Below are 21,339 nucleotides of genomic sequence, written 5' to 3' on the forward strand. Positions count from 1 at the left end.
AAGGGTCAGACTTAACTTTAGTTAAGTCTCTAACATAACTATCAGTCAGGTATCACCTTTTGGATCTACTTCTTATTATCCTCTTATAATATTTTTTTTCCCTGTTCCATGAATTAGTTAACATTAGTGCCCCAAACTTTCCACTTTTTCTAAAGTATGTTCAAAAGGTTATTTAAAATAGTGATTTATGTTACAATAAAATATATTATGATCTCATGCTTAATTACGTTTAAAGTGGGTCAAATTACTTTTAGGCCAACCTAAGTAAGTCATACTTACTGTTGTTACAATTATATTTCATACCTCCATTTTTGTTCCAGTAAGAAGAGATAACATTTAGAATTATATTACAAATACCACAATACAATGTAAAAGTAAAATTGAAACTGAAGCTATTACAATATGCTTTATATTTCCAAATCAAAGGAAAACAAGTAGGTACAATATTTACACTCTTTTTATGCTATTTCTTATAAAACATATAGCTACCAGTTGGTACATTTCTGATTGAAACATACAGGTTGCATTATAAATTCAACAGATAACTTGATCTAAAACTAAACAACTACTAATGAATTTCATAACACCAAACTAAAATCCATTATGAAGTCCAGTATTATTCTTATTTTACTAGGCAACACCATATTCAATTGTTAATTTAAACTTTCAATATAACTTACATTTTTAAGTTAATAATATTTTAACCTATGCCAACTTCAGATCCTTAATATATGAATGAAAATAAATTATTTTATCAGTTACTTCTTGATTAACAGTTTTTCTGGGAATTAGTCATTAATAAAAAAGAGCATTTGCAACATATTCATACGTTAACAAACTGTGTCACGATTTCTTTGTTGAAATGGAAGACACGGCTTAACTGGTCTAGTAGTACTGAATATTTCTATATATACATGTTACAATGAAGAATATATGTTGGCTTGTTATCTATATGAGAAGAGAGCTTCTTATATCCTGCACAAGAAATAATTTACTTTACAAATGTAATAATGCTAACTGAAATAAATTCTATTACAGCTGTTCGGTTTATCACCAGAGTAACAAAATGAGTTACTTGTCTGTGGTAACAGATTCTTGTTGTGTGTTTGATTGGTGTTGTTTCATGGTTTAAGTAAAAACAATATACTTGATTTACTATAGTCATTACCAGGTTGTTGTTTTTTTTTCCTATTCTTCTCAGTAGGTAGCTTGCTTTTATCTGTATCTGAAGTTAATATTAATTAGTTGCCTGTATAAGAGAGATTTCTTATTATTATTTGTTTCACTTTTATAATTCTAACATGTGTAATTTATAGTCTTTTGGTAATGGTTGCAGAAGCTTGTTCTTTGTACTTTCTAGATTTCATTTCAATTTTATTTTGTTACTTTGATCATTAATTTCTCTTGTAATTATTTTTTGCTTTCTCATTGTTTCTACTTTCATGTTCATTTAAAAATGTTTTTCTATATCACATTTTTCTGTTTCAATATTGTGAACTTTATGGTACAAATTTTTAATTAAGATTTCATTCAATACTCACTGTAGTCTCTTGTTGTTTCACGTAAACTTTCATTGTGGAGACTTTGCTTGCTCGTGGCTCCACAAAGTGTTGTCATATATCAATTATTTCTGTGTTGTTTGCTTAACTGGTGTTTCTGAGACTTTTAGCATGTTTTGTAGATCATGGGAAGTGGTAAGGCCAGTCAGGCATGTATAGCTACAACTTATGTTTAAAAGTTGCTTCTTTTAGTTCAGTACATTATGTTGTCTGTATGACTGTATGTTTGAAGTTAAAATGGTTCAAGATTCAATCTCATAGCATTAACTTATCAAGCTTTTCCTGAGGGTCATTCTCCCAGAACCTCTAGAAATGGCAGTGTACTAATAGCCTGATCACTCCAAAGTTTCTTCCTATGGAAATGAAATTTAATTTTTGTGGCCTTCTACTATTCACTCACAACTTTCGAAATCAATACGTGACATGATAAAGAACTATAAAACTTACATTCCAATAAGTAATTAAATATAAATAAAATTATTCATCTGGAGCTTGCTTCACTCCTTTATCTGGTAGCACCCCTGCAACTGGACATGTTGCTTCTGTTGTAAATAACAACATACAAGACCATTGTGCAATGAGGAATCTTCTACTGTTTGTTCTCAAAGTACCAATTTTTCTTTGATACTGCTCACTGTGGGGTCTTCATATTTTGTAATAATGATTAATTATATATAATTGTCTGTTACAAAAATTAACAAACATTATTGGATAAAATCACTCATTATTTGTGTAAAATACATAGCAAACCCCAGTAGTAACTAGTGGAATTTTTGTCTATATTTCTTGTGCAGTTTTTATATTAGTAGGAACCATGTAACTAATAAATTCTTGGGCCCACAAAACGTATGGTTCAGGAATAGTTTAGTAAAATGTGTTTATAAAGTGGTAATTCATAAGTTAATTATTGTTTATATTAGCATTGGGCATTTTTAACTTGTGCCTATTTATTTGTTGTTATTATGTTTTTGGTAAGACCAGAGCCATTACATGACCATTTCCAAAAGTTAATTCAAAACTAGCAATTCTTCCAAATGTGGTAGTATAAGCTTTTGTATTTTCAAGACTATTCAAACTGGATACAAATTGAACTAAAGCATTAATCTACTAAAAGTTACTAATAAAGCACTCTTTATTAATTCCAATTACCACATCCTCTTAACATGTCTTTGATAGTTATCTAAGAGTCATGAGAAGACAACTACTGGGATACCAGCTGTGTTTGTGTTCATTTTATTGTTTGATCAGGATTAGAACCTGTGACTGCTCAAACTACAATCAAGTGTTCTACCAATTCAGCTGAAAGACTAACCCATTAGTTAGATACTTTTTAACAACTCCAACTACTGAAATAAATGCAGCTTATTTTTAATTTGATAAATATTATGTATGACACATGCTATAGGAATAAAGAGACTTTTTCTGAGTTTTTTGCTGAAGGATTTCTTTCCTGTCAATTTTTTTTATGAATGTGGTGCAATATTTTTCACTATACTAAATGTTGAAGACACAAATTCATTTGTTAAATTTAACTTGTTTCATTATGATGAAACAGCCCTCTGATAATAGTTATTGAGTTCTATTGTAGAGCTTTGGGACTTGATTGAGACTTCTCATGAATGGCATGTATTTTCAGTAATTTTTTGTATGCTGTATTAATTTGCTTTTATAGTATTAATTGGAGATTTTTTTGGAAAGAGTTGGAATTTTTTAGATATACAAACTCAAATTCTACTAATTTTAACATTTATGTATGAAGTAAAAATAATTATCCAAGTTTAGGAAATGACCCTTATGTTGGCCAGTGAAATTCAAATATCATTCTTTACCACATTTTAGAGAGAGAGAAAGATGAAACTGTATCATAGAAAGTATAAACATTTTTTAAAATAATCTTTGTTTCATAGAAACTATTCTGAACGTACAAAACAAGTTGATTGTTCTGTTTCATTGATATATGTTTTGATATGTAAATCAGGTATCATTGTTCACGTAAAAACAGATTTGCAAACATCTAGATGGTGTGTTAGCTGAAGTTATCATATTATCATCAGTCAGCTCTTTATCCTTACCTGTGGTTGTTATTACAAAAAATGTTGTTGTTGACATTCATATGGTCATAAAATGAACAAATATAGTAAGCTATCTTTTGCGTAGAACTGATGACATCATACAAAAGTAGCTTAAATTTGACAACAGGGTGCATATCTACCGTACCCCATTTGTAAACCTTACTTAACAGTTTATCTTGATCTTGTTAGTTTCAAATAATACTCTTTGGTCTTATAACTTTTGTGAACTCAGTGTCTTTTTTCTTACAGGTTTGTTGTAGAAGTATTCTGTTTTCCTAAATTAATTGTGATATCTTTTATTTGAAAATAACAAAGGAGATATTTGTTAGAAGTTTTTCCTGTGGTTGACATTAGGTGAGATAATGTCTTAGTGATTGTAAAACTGTATCATATTCATTGGTTAGATGTGGTTTAGTATTTCCTTAACAATTCAAAACAGAACACAACAGGAAGAACTGTTTATATCTCCAATAACTTTATATGAAAATCTGTTGCTTATATTACTTACAACTTCTTAAATAGCAAAACCCATCAAAATATCTTTAATTGAATGATTTAAAACTAGTTTATGTTTTAGAATTAATGATTTGGCTACAAATACCATGCAGGACAGTAGTTTAGAAAATGTAATAGTTATCTTATATAATCAGCTTTAAAATAGTTTTGAAAATTATATGTTTAAAGTTATTAACTCAGAAAAGATATTGTGATCAAGTTTAGAATATATTAAGATAATCAACATTTTGTTTTATCCGTTACTTAGGAGGAATGCTGTGATATTAAGTATAATACGAATGCTATAATTCACATAGAAACTGAATACTGTACACAATTCAATACTAGTGCCTCTTTTCTTTCTTTAAGGAATTTGAAATCGAGAAAAGAACCAATTTAGAGAAACTTATTCAGCTACAGACCATCAATAGAATCTTAAACAGAGAACTTCTGGTTTTGAAAAACCAGCACCACAGACTGAGAGAGGATGATAACATCATTAAAGAGGAAGATAGTAAAGAAATTGGTAAGATAATAAATTCAGAAAGCTGCTTTTGTAAAAATTACTCTGCTCTTATAAACCAGAATAAAGTCCTTCAGGAACAGTTGACTGTTTTACAGCAGGAGGTTATGCAAATGAAAGAAAATCTTGTGCCAAAACCAGTGCACACAGTGAGCAACATGGGCAATGACATTGGGCCTCTCACTCCTGATTCTGGAGTAGAAAGTTTTACTGTAGAATCTAAGTCTCCACACAGTGAAGAATCAGGTAGCATTCCCTGTGACAAAGACTGAAATACAATTAGCAAACAATAAACTGAGTCTTAAAAAAACAGGGTAAAATTATGCTATGAAAGCTAACTAGCTAACTTATCATGCTTGCGATAAGTAGAGAAAACAATTTCTTTCACAGGTCCTTCCTAAAACTCTTGAGGTTAAGGTTTCAAGGTGTTTGATTTATGTTCCATTATTTTAATACTCTCTACTCTCAGGAAAATTCTATCATTTCTTTGATAAGTGAATTTGTTTTGTCATCAATGTTCTACAGACCAAACAACTACCTTCAGCAGTTTGAAATTTCCTGTTGTTCAGTATTGTCTGTCATCATTAGAAACTTCAAGATTAAATAATTCATTGGACAAATGAATTAACTGGTACCATTAGTATTGTTAAAACTAAACATTTATCTTCATTCCATTACAACTTTGTTTTTGGTTATCAAAAGCAGTGACTTACTAGACATGTGAAGGAGATATGAGTTACACATGCTTGCACATACTTTTTCAATCACAACTTCCATGCGCTATCTTTTGATTTTTGTAAAATAAACAAAGAAATAAAACAACGTTGTACAAGTGTGATCTGTTGTTAAAAAGATTTTTAGTTTAGACACTTTCATGATATATATATATATATAAATAGATTAGCTGCTTGTATATTATAACTATGTATATAAATGTAGTGCATATGTTAAGGTATTTGTAATTATAATTCTGACAAAAGAAGATAATTATTATATGTATTCTATTCAATGTGTCTTAAACTTTGTAATAATAACTAGTAACGTAGAGTTTTCATCATAATTTGAATTTTATACCAAGAAATAACCGTATTACGTTTTGATTCATTAGTTTTCAGATTCCTTTTGTGACCATTTGAAAATAAATGATTCAGTTTTATGTTATCAATATTTTTTTAGTTTATGAGAAAAGTAGTTTTGTTTCGGGTAACGCTGGAATAGTTACTTCTGTAGATCAAACTTGTATTGTACATAGTGTTGCGTTTGACTGAATCTTTAGTGTATTAGTGTTGGTCTTAGTATTATAGCGAAGCTAGTGACATCTTTTAGCAAAACCTGTAGATTCTCTAGCGTTATTTCCGCTTTTAGTTAACACGTAGGGTTTGTCAAGCATGCACTGTACTGTGTGTTGTTATTATTATTATAGAACCTTTGGCTATACTTAAGGTTACTGTGTAAATTACGTGGTTCTCAACTTTCATATCAGGTACCGTACAACACATAAGATTGTATTGTATCTCTTATTAGTCTAATATTGTCACTTGACGTTATGCTAAAGAAATTGACACTTACAAAAACGTTCTATGATAAGATGTACCAGATGTTGCAATTTGTGAAACATTGATGCATATATGGCTTCGTCTTCGAGCGTGAGGAAATAGGTTAGGCTTACATTACAGACTGTGTGTGTGTTTGGTGAAATAAAACTGGTATTATTTTAGAAATCGTTTATTGTAAACTGTAATAACGTAACGATTGTTACAAAATTAAGTTCGTTTAAAGGAAACGTGTAGGAAAAAGAGTCAGTTCATGCTTACCACAGCTGAGGCCTATTGTGATCACGTGAAAGTATTAATACAAATATTAGCACAAAGATCTTTGTTAACAGTTTGATATTTATACATCTGAAAGTTCTGTCAGAGAACGTGGTTGAAAGAAAAAAAAGAACCCTTAGCTACGTAGAAAGCTTTAAATGAAGAAGTTAACAGTCAATTTATAGTTTGCGAGTTGTCTCGCACTTCCACGAGAAAAGTTTTCGTATAATTTTAAAAGTACGTTTTCATCAAAAATATGTTTTTAAATAATTTTATGGTGTTTCAAGTTATTTTATAAATTGTGGGTTTAATACATGAGGGAGTTGATGTTTCAAGTGGCTTTTTTTTATATAATCATTTCCAAGGTACTAAACGTTTTTTCAGGTTTAAGCGGTATTGTTTAAATTCGTCTGAATGGAAATAAGTGCGTAAGATAAACATAGCTCTGCATTTGATTTAAAATTATTTTGATCCAGGTTTATTTTATTTTCTAGTGTGTATATATACATGCATAAACCGTTTCACGTAAATTAGTTGATAGGTTTTCAATGAACGACACTATCTATCCGGCAGTTTTGTTTATAAGGTTCCCACTAATATCATCTAAAAGAACAGTGAAGTTATGTACATTTTATTTGTATTTACTATTGAGTCATAACATGAAACGTGGCTGTTGAATCTACAAAAATTGTCTTTTATACAAATAATATATATATCAGCAAAGAGAATGAGCAAATGTGGTTGTCTAGGCTTCAAAAGAGATGGTTTGAGAACTTAATCTCGGAGTACAATAAATTATGGTGATGAAAAGGGTCCGAAAATAAATTTGATCGAGTTATTAACCATGTGAACTATAGATAATCTGGGCTTCTCTGAATCACTTGAGTTTTGCTAAAAGAAAGCTTTCACGAATATATTATGGATGATTGAATTAGAAAACAATATTTTTATTCTGTTTGCGATTTAGATTTGCTTTGTTGTTCTCATTTAGAAGCTTACGAAGACTTTGAATAATCAAGTAGTTTGTGCGTGGCACCATATGGATTCCACGTATCGAAACGTATTACCTGGTTGCTTACGTATTACATACTTTGGCTTACATTACATGGATATGTTGGAGCGCCACCAATCCGTATACTTTAATTTCATTGAAATAGTATAGACGAATAGTAAATTATAATATGGTTGAAAGAAACGAAGTTTCAATTTACACATGTTTTTATTACTCTTGTAGTGTCACATGTGTCAGTAATGTAGGTAAATCTGTAAAATTCAGTGACTTTACTACCTGTAAGAAATCCAGATTATACGGCGCTATTATTTCCTTTTTACATATATATGTTGTTGGTATATTTATTAAAATATATCTTAAAATGTATTCGTCGTTAGAAAGATCCCTTGACCAAGTAGAATAATAAATTACAACAGTAACTAAGCATAATAGACTGTCCCTGAGTCAGTAGGGTGGAAGTGTGTTAAACAAACTTTAGGGTGATAAAACAACCAGATAATCATAAGAAGTCTAACGTTATCTTATATTCTCTAAAGCATTTGATGCGTATTAAATGTACGTAATTGTTTCTTAACCCTCCATGAACACAGCAGATAGTCCAATGTGGCGTTGCCAAAAGAAAAATACACGCACGCGTGCACATCCTTAAACTTTTGCAATATTCTATTGGACGAACGTTCAGTTTAATTTTCTTTTTAATTTTATGTTTAGCAGTTAACTAATACTTTTCAGAAACAATGTTATTTTTTGCACACGGATTTCTATCTGAATAAACTTAACGTTCTTGAGGTATGAAAAATATCTTTTTTAATATTATTATTTCGTTTTAGGTATAAAGCTTATGTTTCTGAAAGTATTCACTAGATGGCGATAGATATTGTAATCGTTCCTTGTTTGTTTTTTGTATTTTAGATTATTGTCATCAACAGTTGAAAGCACGTATTTCTGACTTAGCCCACATAAATTATATTTTTTTAAGTTCTAATTACCTGTTTCCTCTACTTTTTGTGTCTGCTTTAAAAGCTAAACAAGAAAATATAAGTTTATTATTAACTTTGTATTATTACATGTACGTATGAAGGCTGAAATGTTATATTTACATAAATAACCTGTTTACAAAACTGCTTAATTTCTGAAGTCTAAGTTCAAGGGAGGTCCAATTCAATCTACACTTTAATCAGCGTGTGTTATTGGGTTAAAATAGTTTTGGATAATTCAACTTCTCATCAGTAGCTCTGAACACAAGTTCACCAAAGAGAAAGAGAAATTTATTTATTATATCCGCTATTGTGTGGTTAATATGAAGAACTAAATAGTGGCCAATGACACTTTTTTTTTTTCACTTCACCTATTCAGTGTACAGGTTTTGCTCCTAATGAATACAAAGCACGTTCACACCAACAGTATATATTCCTTTCAATCTCTCATTCAGTTAAGTAGTTCGCAGAATATTTTAGTCTTTCTTTAAATATCAGTAACACAAACATAAAAAGTTTTGTAGTTAAGTGTGAAAATGTTGATCATATATATTTGCATTTGGTATCATAGGTTATTCAAGTTTAGTTATTAATTATTTATATTTTTCTTAGCTTTTAATTAATTTATATCCTACGTTTTGGCCATTAATCTGATGCCGTATCCAGGGAAGACACGAGAATTGTTTAAGCAGATAAAAGTCGGATATCGATTCTGGATTTTAAAGGCTGATGTGTTACCTACTTCTGCGGACTGAATGATGTATGTTCTCCATTTAGTCTTAAAATAGTTTAGCATAATATTAATATAACTGTGTGTCTGTAAAGGTATTATGTGCAGTATCCCTCGTGAATGTGGATTCCAATACATTTGAGAAACAAAGAGGTAAAAGAACGACATAAAAGAGTTTCAATACTTTTGATGCAAAGGTCTATTACGTAGGAGGCTAATGTAATAAGTTGAATCATATTAAAATAATAGGAGTTGAACCATACGGTACAGTTGGAAACCCCTAGCACAGGAGCTGAACCATACGGTACAGTTGGAAACCCCTAGCACAGGAGCTGAACCATTCGGTACAGTTGGAAACCCCTAGCACAGGAGCTGAACCATTCGGTACAGTTGGAAACCCCTAGCACAGGAGCTGAACCATTCGGTACAGTTGGAAACCCCTAGCACAGGAGTTGAACCATATGGTACAGTTGGAAAACCCTAGCACATCAGCCTTTCTCACAAGAATCCATAGACATGAATCTATTTTAAGTTCATTAAAATTGGCACAAGATTGACAGTCGAAATTTTGGATATGAATTAATTAGAAACTAACGTGTAGTAAAAAAAGAAAGCAAACAATTAATAATTATATTTAGGTGATCCTTGGTATAGATTATAAGTTCTGTGTTAGTTTCGTTACTTGTGTATGGAATAACATTATGCTAATATAATAGTTAGTTGACAGATGACAACTTAGAAGCATAATGAAATGGTTTTATTTTGGAGGAATCTGTAATAACCACTTCTTGATGATTATAAATAGTTATATGTCAAGTTACTATTAATTTCATTACGTTTATTTAAGTATATATATTTGTTAGTAAAAATTCACCCATCTTTGTTACCATGCCAGTAGCATTGGGATACTGCAGTTTATTTTTATGAATTACAATTTAGGTAATTTTCAGCACAGAATATTTTCTTCTTTCTAATTTTGTAAATGATATGTGAATATATACCATTCAGAACGATAGATTGTTTATGTGCGAGATTTTGTAAGTATATTTCCAAAGTTAATGTCTTTTAATTAATATGATAACGTGTTGGCCACGTATTTTATGATGTTATAAAACTCATATAATACTGTTAGTCAAATAACATTGATATATGCTATTACCAATGCCATCATTAACGTAGTACAAATTTTGTAATCCGTTCATGTTTTGCCATTTATATGAAAATGGGTTTTAATGAAACTTTCTAATAATTGTTATTATGGTAACGACCATTTATTTCTAGTGTAACTGCATTTCTATTATCTAATAATGTTAATACTGTAACGCACTAGTTATTCCAGAGGTGGCGCTATGCTACCATAATTTAATATAGTGGATTCATACGCTACAATTTTTTCATTGTTTATTATTGATTGAGGTGCTGTACAAAAAGAAAAGAAAAGATATAAATAAATCTGTTTGCTCTAATGTTATATATTTCTTATTGAATGGAATTTAGAAATTAATCTGTTTAAACAGAAGGCACAATACGAAAGCAGCAGGTAAATGCTCATTTTGAAAACTAGTTATATTTTGAGAACCAATCTTATTGCTCAAACTATAAAAACATACATTTTGCTACATGCTGCATAACTATAAATTATACAGCTTTAAAGAATGCTTGGACAATATCGTAGGTACCCACACTGCGGTTAGTACCATAATTACAATATACGTTCTTAGAAGACCGTGTTAAAGAGTTACAAATCAGTAGCGTCATAGAAGAGAAAAATACAAAAATAAAACATTAATAATAATTTCGATTTCAAAAATTATGCTTGTCGGTGAATTCTACAATGCAAGTAATCTTGTTGACGTTGTATTATCGACCAAGTCTACAAAATGTTTTACTTATAAGCAGAAAATGACAAGTCTGTACAACAATTTATTGATAGCAATAGTACCATTAAATAAGTTAATGGGGTGGTTAATAATTAGCTTAGATGTGGGTTCAACCCTGTCAGTTTTTTGTTTTATTTTTTTTAAGTAGTTTACAAGTATACTTGATGGGGTTCCACTTTTAAACTTTTATTATTGAACTTAAAGTTTAATCACGGTATATTCCACTAGAAATAACAGTACATGAGCTCTAAATATACTCTTCAAAAAAAGAAACGCAAAAGGCAAAATATGAGACAAATTGTTAACAAGTTTATTCCGGGTAGTTCTGTATGACATGTGTGAAACTTTGCACATTCACTGCTGAGCATCCAAAGTCTGCAAAGGCGAAGTCCACGCTCACTAGTTGAAGTTGAACGTCACTCAACGTCAATAACGAGTATGCCCCCCGTGAGCATCAATAACTGCTTGGCATCTCCTGCCCATGGAAGCGATGAGATGACGAATCACATCCTGTGGAATGGCTATCCACTCAGCCTACAGAGCTGCTGCAAGTTGAGGTAGAGTCTGCAGTTGAGGTTGTCGCCGTCGCAGACGTCGGTCCAACTCGTCCCAAAGATGTTCGATGGGGTTTAAATCTGGTGATCTGGAGGGCCAGGGAAGAACGTTGATGTTGTGGTGTCTCAAGAAGACAGTGGTGAGTCGGGCTTTGTGAGGACGGGCGTTGTCATGTTGAAAAACGTCGTTGACATTCAGCATGATGGGTTGCACATGGGGCCTAAGAATCTCGTCGACGTATCGTTGAGCCGTAAGATTCCCTCGAATGTGCAAAAGGTCTGTTCTGGCATTGTAGACGATGGCAGCCCACATCATGACGCTGCCACCACCAAATCTGTCAACATCCTGCACACAGTTTGCTGCAAAACGTTCACCTAGGCGACGGTAAACACGGGTCCTTCCATCCTGCCTACGAAGCATAAAACGTGATTCATCGCTGAACCAAACATGCCTCCACCGTCGATGAGGCCATACCCGATGTGCCCGAGTCCACTGCAGCCGTGCTTGACGATGTTTCTGGGTGAGGATGACGCCTCTGACTGGACGTCGAGGTCGGATTCCTGCATCTCGTAGACGGTTGCGTATGGTCTGATCGGAAATCCTAAGCAGCCCTGGTATGGTTGAGGCAGTAGATGTCGCAGTGGTGGTTCTATCCCGAAGGTGACGTAACCGGATGTTGCGATCTTGTGCGGGCGTGGTCACACGAGGTCTGCCAGATCGTGGACGGTCACGAGTTGATCCATGTTGTTGGTGACGATTCCGTAGCCTTGTGATGGTGCTTGGGTGGACATTCACAGCTCTGGCAACATCTTATCGAGATTCGCTTGCTTCCAAGCGACCAATGGCGTTGTTGCGTTGTGCTTCAGTCAGTCTTGGCGTAACTGTATTGCATGTCGGTAGCTTAACACTGAGCTATGGAAACCGAGAACCCGTCACTTTTATAGGGATTTTGCACATGTTGCACTTGCAGAACATGCAGATCTCTCAAACAAATTTATTGGACACGCATGCGTTTTGGCGAAAAATCCTATGTTTTCCTCCGTTTTCAAAGTGCACAACTTTTATTGTCATTTTGGTCTGACAATCAGTGTCTTAACACGTGTAACATCACATACTCTGAGCTTGTAACATTATTACATATATTTCTCTTTAAAATAACAAAAATATCCCTTTTGCGTTTCTTGTTTTGAAGAGTATATTTAAGAATCGTGCCATTTGATACGTTACTAAACTAGCCATGAAAAAACTGAGGATTCAAGTTCAATAGTTAAATTATACTTCAGTAAGTGGGGTTTGAAATCTGGTTGATTTGAGTTTGTTTGTTTTTTTACTTTACTTGCAATGTCGTCAGAATAATTTTAATATTGGAGGAATTACATAGCATTCTCCGTGGAAGAATACTCGTGTTGGGAGATTTTTAAACAATACAGATCTAATGAGTCAGTCTCCCGTTGGTACAGCAGTAAGTCTACGGACTTAAAACGCTAAAATCAGGGGTTTGATTCCTCTCGGTGGACTCAGCAGATAGCCCAATGTGGCTTTGCTATAAGAAAACACACACTAAAGAGCCTAACATTTCAGTGTCCTCCGTGAAAATATGTTCGACTCGTAATGTGAGGGTCGCGGACTCGAATCCCCGTCACATCAAACATGTTCGCCCCTTTCAGCCGTAGGGGCGTTATAATGTGATGGTTAATCTCATTATTCGTTATTAAAAGAGTAGCCCAAAACTGACGTTGGGTGGTGATGACTAGCTGCGTTCCCTGTATTCTTACACTCCTAAATTAGGGGCGGCTAGCGCAGATAGTCCTCGTGTAGCTTTGCGCGAAATTCATAAACAAACAAAACAACAACCAGTCTCCGTGGAAACGAAAAAAATTTGGCAATCAGCTCCAAAATCACACTTTGGCCAACTATGTTTTCATCCATAGGATGAAGGTCATGATTACGAAAAAGCATACTTTGACCCCACTAAAAACAAAAAAAAATTGTGATGAAGGTGGCGTATCTCCTGCTACATTAAAGAGACCATAAAACAGAATCTGACGTTAAGAAGAGCTTATAAGATCGCACCTCAAAATCAACAACTGCTTTAATAATAAATATAACTGAAGCAACTAGAACCACAGCATTGCCATTGAGCTAAGTACTTGTCAGTACTTTGATGTCTGGAAGATCTGTAGAAAGTTTAACAAGATGTGAGATTTAAGTTCTTTCAACTCAAAGGGAAGCGTTGTGGATAAAATATTTAGCAATATTAAATTATTCCTCTGACAAAGAACATCTTAAAACTAAAAGAAATAGCCCGTGTATCTCAAGAGGTAGGAAATCAATTGATAAACAATTATTAATCACCTAATTTGATTCTTAAACCGTTGGCTTTGACACTCATTCCACTATTATGTGATTTCTTTAGTTACTAATTGTAGTAAAAAGAAACCCAATGATTTAATATCTTCTATTGGTTTCTTCTTTCCTCTTTTTGTCCATTCCCCCCGCTAGTACAGCGGTACGCCCACGGATTTACAACGCTAAAAGCGGGGGTTCGATTCCCCTTAGTGAACTCGCCACATAGCCCGATGTGGCTTTGCTATAAGAAACACACACACATATAAACACTCTTCTGAAAGTAAGATATATGCTTTATATTTTTTCATAAGAGCAGAAAATGTTGGGTTAAAATGGGTTGTTTGGTTTGTTTTCAATTTCGCGCAAGGCTACACGAGGGCTATCTGCATTAGCCGTCCCTAATTTAGCTGCGTAAGACTAGAGGGAAAGGAGCTAGTCATTACTACCCACCATCAACTCTTGGGCTACTCTTTTACCAACGAATAGTGGGATTCACTGTCCCATTATAACGTCTCCACGGCTGAAAGGGCGAGCATGTTTGGTGTGACGTGGATTCGACCCCGCGATTCTTAGATTACGAGTTGAGCGCCCTAACCACTTGGCCACGACAAAATGCCAATAATAAAATAGAAATATTGACACACGATTACAGCGGTTTCAACGGAGATTTGAAAGAAGTGAAAAGGTAAATGTACGAAACGTAATTCAGAAGAAAGAAAAGTTTTAGGAATAAGGTAAATCCAACCTTTAGATTTTAAATTAATAATTTAGTGATTTAGTGTTACCTTTACTTCCAAAAATAATGTTTTCAAACAATACCGCCCCCGAGCGGTTTGTCTGCGAACTTACAACTCTAGAAACCGGTCTTCGATACTGGTGGGCAGAGCAGAGATAGCTCATTGTGCAGCTTTGTGCTTAACTACAAACAATCAAACTCATGATGGCGAGAAACTCACTTGAAATAAAAATGTATTCATAAGATGGTTAGTATGTGTATTAAAATGTTAATTACAATAAAGTACCGAATAACGTTTCGATCTTCTTAAGTCATCTTCAGGTTAATAAAGATGGTTGCCAACTGACCGTTTGCGGGCATATGTCTTTAGGACGAGAGTGTAAGAGGATACGAAAAGGTCGAAACGTTGTTCTGTACTTTATTTTAATTAAAATTTTAATACCCATACCAGCCGTCTTTAAGAAAACAAACTACCCTATCTACCAACAGTACAGGGTAATGTTTGCTGTAATAAGTCCATATCCAACTTGAAAGATGATATGTTGGAAATGCTTCAGTTAACAGTTGGGTGAAAGACTATGTAATTGTAAATGGCCAGGATATTTTTAATGTTAAACTTCGTGTTGCAAATCAGCAAGAAATGAAAGTACGTATCCGCAATAGCAATCTAATGTAAATAAAAGACGGTTTTTACAAAGTCAGAAATGTCTGCAAACCATGAACAGCAGTTACATTTCATACTTTGAAAGGGTTGATATCAATTAGTAGATGGCGCTTCTATAAGTGCACGTAATCTAGTCACGAAATCCCGTTTTCAATTTCCGTACTTCGTGTCAACGGTGATGTTGACTAATTCGTTTCCATGACAACCAAACAAAAGTCTACAGAATCACCTGCTTCAGTGGATATTAAGATTATAACTTTATTTTTTTTAGTTAGCTTCATATCTATTTTAATTTATTTTTCAGTAATACTTTTGCTGTTTTCAAACGACACAATCATTGACGTAATTGATAGTTTCCATCACGATTGTTTGTTGTAAGGCCTGGCATGGCCTAGCGCGTTAAGGCGTGCGCTTCGTAATCTGAGGGTCGCGCCAAACATGTTCGCCCTCCCATCCGTGGGGGGCGTTATATTGTGACAGTAAATCCCACTATTCGTTGGTAAAAGTTGGCGGTGGGTGGTGATGACTAGCTGCCTTCCCTCTAGTCTTACACTGCTAAATTAGGGACGGCTAGCACAGATATCCCTCGAGTAGCTTTGTGCGAAATTCCAAAAAACCAAAAAAAACTACAAAAAACATGTTTGTTGTAAAGCGCACAGCTACACGATGAGCTCTTTGTGTTGCGCCCACCACGAGCATTTAGACCCGGTTTTCAGCGTTATAAGAATTCAGACTTATCACTGAACCACTGTGGAATTGCATCTTCACGTTTCAAAAGCTTCTAACGAAAACTTTATGTATAAGGGAATTACCCAATCCATGTAGTGGTGAACTCTCAATGAAACAAAAACATATTACAAGTGTTAACCAGTAACCAATAATTTGAATTTGACCGTGTGTAGGTATGAAGTGTTAGAACATTGATGTGGTTTGCAAGATATTCTACACAAATATGTCCGTCGGTGGGAGAGTGGTAAGTCTACGGATTTACAACGCTAAAGTCAAGGATTCGATTCCCTTCAGTGAACGTAGCAGATAGCCCCATGTGACTTTGCTATAAAAACGCACATACATATATAAATATATTCTATATTTCTTCCATAGAGCACGTTCATGAACATGCATTGAAATGATTGAATTTCCCATCAAATATATGAAACACAAGGGATCAAGTACTTTGTTCCTCACGGCTGTCATTATAACAAAAGTACAAACACACCTTTTACGTTTTAAGAAAGCATTGTCTCCCCTCTTAAAATATTGTAATGTTCTGGCCTTCGCTATTGTTGGCAACTACTCATTCCATAACCTGAATAAACACTTTGTTCGGAAAATAAAACTGTCTTAACTGGAGCTTAGCCTGTCTTTTCCAAATCGTAAGTTTATGTTCTCTCACCCTATTGACTTCAGTATATAGAACAATGAACTTAACAGGCCTGCATCCAGTTGATCATTCAGGTAATTTCGTAAGCTTTAATATGATTATCCATTACATTTCTTTTCTCAAAGTAAAATAAGACATCTTAAACTTCCTAAAAAAAAAAACATTCCATTCTTGTAACCTGCCTTTGAACCGTTTCCAATAGGTTAATATTTTTTTTTGTTTTCTTAGATGTAGAAGCCTGAAATGTACATAGTATTACATACAAGTGAGGCCTAACTTGAGATTTGTAGAAAGAGTTAATTACCTCTTTCGACTTGTAATAATTGTGTTTATAATTACACTCTAAACTTATTTTAGCTTTCTGCTAACACTGATATGATGGTTTCTATCAATGTCAAGATCCTTCTTTTTAGTCATGGTAATGAGTGGGTTCCTATCTATATTAAACATGCCATCCTAATTATCATAATCGCAGTGCATTGCGTTGCACTTAATTATATAACTAAAGGTAATTTGTCCATCTTCCCAATTTATCAAAGACATTGCGTGACACCCCGTCATCTTCAGTACAGCTAGAAATACTCATGTGTAATTTCATCAGCAGACTTTACTAGTGTACTAATTACACCATTATCAGTATCATTAACGTAAATAAGAAAATGCAAACGCCCAATCACTGACCTCTGAGGCACTCCATTGGTAAATGTGGGTCCAGTCAGACTGGACTATATTAACCATAATTTTTGTTTTCTTTCGTCGAAACACCTTAGAGTCAGATTAGTTAGTTTGCACCCAACATCTCCTGTTATGTTATTAGCTAATTGTTTCTGTGGCTTCTATTTTTGATAAATAGTCCACACCATTCAGGTACCACATAGCATATTCGGCAAAAGATTGCTGGGTAAGAGCCAGGTACTCTAACCACTAGATCGTTCCGGAGACTGTGTATTATGAACGAAAGATCCGATAATGTTTATTTAAATTTTAAGCAATAAATTTGAAATGTGGAAGAGTATGACTTTTAGATAATTGTCAAAATAGATTGGATTGTTAAAAAATAAATAGAACAATGAACCATGGATTCTTAAAAAAATAATTGGTTGTTTATTAGTAATTAAGCCCAAAATTACACAAACGGCTATCTGTGCTCTACCAACAACAATATTGAAACCCGGTTACTAATGTTGTAAGTCTGCAGACATACTGCCATGCTACTGGTGACAACAATAAACATCCAAAACAACATCTGAAAACATTGTTGGCGACTTCATCAAAGTGGATGCTCTGTTTTCAAATATTCAGATTTCTAATATCACAAAACATACATTATAATGAATCGGACAAAACATTTATGATTTCAACATATTTAAATAATGTACAAACATATAACATATGCATAATAAAGATAGCAGAAGTTCGAGCTGTAGACAACACTTAAACAATCACCATTTGTGCATATGAAAAGTATTTAGTAACTCGTACACAATATGCGTGTTATGCCCACACGAAACTTTTATTGGCTACATACATGATGAAAAAAAAAGTTATTTTCTAGTCGTGTTTTTGGAAAAAAAAAATTGTACATGTAAAGTAAAAATTGATCTGTTTTTGTTTTTGTTTTATATTCGCGCAAAGCTACACGAGGGCTATCTGCGCTAACCGTCCCTAATTTAGCAGTATAGGACTAGAGGGAAGATACCTCGTCATCACCACCTACCGCCAACTCTTGGGCTACTCTTTTACTAACGAATAGCGGGATTGATCGACACATTATAACGCCCCCACGGCTGAAAGGGCGAGAATGTTTTGTGCGACCGGGATTCAAACCCGCGACCCTCAGATTATGAGTAATTATTGGTCAGTCAAACAGTTTGCTATTCAATTCAATGTGTATGTGAGAAAAATGTTTTATGTGTAGACTGGTATTATTAGAATTAAGTTCCTGCAAACAATTGTAATAGTAAAACATTTATTGAAATTTTGATTCTGAGGCGTTTAAAAGCTTGGGTGGTTAGTTTGGCGTTTTATGGCGCGAAGCAACTAGGCTACTGCGCCGTTTAAAAGCTCGTCACAATAAACATACCATTCATGTTACCGCCAGCTTCTTTTAGGTTAAGCCTACTATCTATTCGATGGTAGTTTATGAATTGATTGTTTCAACGTTTTCAAGTGATACACTTAACCTGCACGCAATAATTTAAAATAAAAAATCCAAATTTTCTTTTCCTAGAGAATTTTAATAATGTATTTTGTAAGTAGAAAACTGAAAACAAAAACTGTTCGACGTTCTTCTTTTATTTTTATGTTATTATGATTACAAATATCTGTTCATAGAAACAACTTATAAGGTTATTATCGATAAATTTCTTATTTAATTTACTCATAAACACCTCATGAATTCGAACGTGCACGTAGTTAAAAGGTCACGGAATGAGGTACAAGAAACTGATCATTCGCTCAGGCCCGGCACGGCATGGTGGGTTAAAGCGTTTGACTCGTAATCTGAGGGTCGCGGGTTCGAATCCCCATCGCACCAAACATGCTTTCCCTTTTAGCCGTGGGGGGCGTTATAATGTGACGGTTAATCCAATCCCACTATTCGTTGGTAAAAGAGTAGCCCAAGAGTTGGCGGTGGGTGGTGATGACTAGCTGCCTTCCCTCTACTCTTACACTGCTAAATTAGGGACGGCTAGCGCAGATAGCCCTCGCGTAGCTTTGCGCGAAATTCAAAAAGCAAAACAATCATTCGTTCAACTCCACTCGTATAAAGCAACAAACTTACCAGGAGGGAAGAGAGTCAGTCTAGGTCAAAGGGTAACATATATTTATCTTAAATAACGTACCAGTTACACAGACATCATTGTCTGTGTTCACTGCAACAATCTCTCTTTGTGAATAGATTTTAATTGGTACAGTCACAAACAAAGAACAACAAAACACCCATATTTATTACGCTATTGTAGATACGTTTATATTGCGTTGTTAATTAAAAGTGTCCCAGACGTTAAGCTAGTGACAGAAAACAAGTGCGTCTCCACATCATAAACAATTCTGCGCATGTGCTAAGAAGATAGATAAGAAAATGGACAGTTTATCTCAAAATATTTTGTATTCCTCTTGTGGTAGGACAAATCAATTTGTCAGTTAGTTTAAATCAACAAGTATTTATTACAATAAAGTCAAATAAATCATTAATACAGTCTATAAACAAGAAACAAACTGGATAAGTTAGTTTCTGTAACAAAAAACATATCTATGTTGCTAATGTTTTATTTAATATAAATTAAATAAAAAACCCTAATGTTTTCGTATGAATAACTGATAAGTCTTCATTTTAAGGCATTATTACATTTTGGCTTTTTCAGGATTCTACTGAAATGAAACCCCAGTGCACGCGACTAGAGAATATTTTGAATATGTACTTATCTTTTATACAAGCAGATGTTTCAATATGTTAAATATACCTGCAACTTTCTACCATCACGTGACAAGCGTTAGCAGGTGATATAGCCCGAGAAAACCATAATGTATGCGACACGTGGAAAAGTTAGCAAATTGGGAGAAAGTTGTGTGCTTAAATAAAAGAAAAAAAAAATCCGTCAAAACATAAACCAGAAGACTGTACTTTCTTTCGGTATACCTCACATAAAAATTCAAGTGAAAATTATTGATTATGTCTTCGGCTACTACTGGTTGTTTTTAATGGTAAAAGCCTGATTTTGTCTGACTTTACTCTCAAAGTTTTGTTGAATGAAACTGTTGTTAGAGCTCCCGAAGCAACGCTTGTGTACTTTATTAACGGAAGTTTGAGATTTGAGCGTACCCATATTAAGCTTGATATCTGAATTTATAACTTAGATTTGGGTTTCGATGCCCGTGGTGAGCAGAGCACAGATAGCCCATTATGTAGCTTTGTGCTTAATTACAAAAAAAAAACTAACTGGGAAGATCAGAGTAACAAAAATCAAAGTAACGCACAGTTGTTAAATAACAACTCTAGGAAACCGATTTTTTTTTTCAATCCTAAAATGTATGTATTCAGTTCAGTAAGATATCTGTCAGTGAAAAACGTGTGTATTCAGTTCAGTAAGATATCTGTCAGTGAAAAAACAATCCATCACAAATTTCTAATAATAAGATTCCTCACATCTTCTCAGTTTCTATTGGAATTATCTTCGTGTAACCTCATAAAATATATCATACACTTTCTCCCCATGCACTAGGAACAGGAATAATTAGAACTGATACACATATTTATTGTACCAACGTTAAAACTAATACACATATTTATTATCGTACCAACGTTAAAACTAATACACATATTTATTATCGTACCAATGTTAAAACTGATACACATATTCATTATCGTACCAATGTTAAAACTGATACACAGATTTATTATCGTACCAATGTTAAAACTGATACGCAGATTTATTATCGTACCAACGTAAAAACTAATACACATATTTATTATCGTACCAATCTTAAAACTGATACACATATTCATTATCATACTAATGTAAAAACTGATACACATATTCATTATTGTACCAATGTTAAAACTGATACACATATTTATCGTACCAATGTTA

At 33.7% G+C, this 21,339-nt stretch overlaps 1 protein-coding gene across 2 annotated transcripts in view; it reads left to right on the plus strand.

Annotated features, from left to right (window-relative positions):
- The window catches only part of LOC143252495 (uncharacterized), an 83,959-nt gene extending 63,658 nt beyond the window's left edge, over positions 1–20,301 (plus strand). The window contains exons 6-7 of one of the 2 annotated variants that reach the window (XM_076504732.1): positions 4,496–4,652; positions 20,113–20,301. In XM_076504732.1, coding sequence (XP_076360847.1) covers positions 4,496–4,652; positions 20,113–20,123 — 168 coding nt within the window. In that variant the 3' untranslated portion in view covers positions 20,124–20,301. Of the gene's footprint in view, positions 1–4,495; positions 10,651–20,112 lie in introns of those variants that run through there. The other variant, XM_076504722.1, reaches the window with a different exon arrangement.
- The last annotated feature ends 1,038 nt before the right edge of the window (positions 20,302–21,339 follow it).

The sequence above is a fragment of the Tachypleus tridentatus genome, chromosome 1, assembly GCF_004210375.1.
Source record: "Tachypleus tridentatus isolate NWPU-2018 chromosome 1, ASM421037v1, whole genome shotgun sequence".
Classification (NCBI taxonomy): Eukaryota; Metazoa; Arthropoda; class Merostomata; order Xiphosura; family Limulidae; genus Tachypleus; species Tachypleus tridentatus.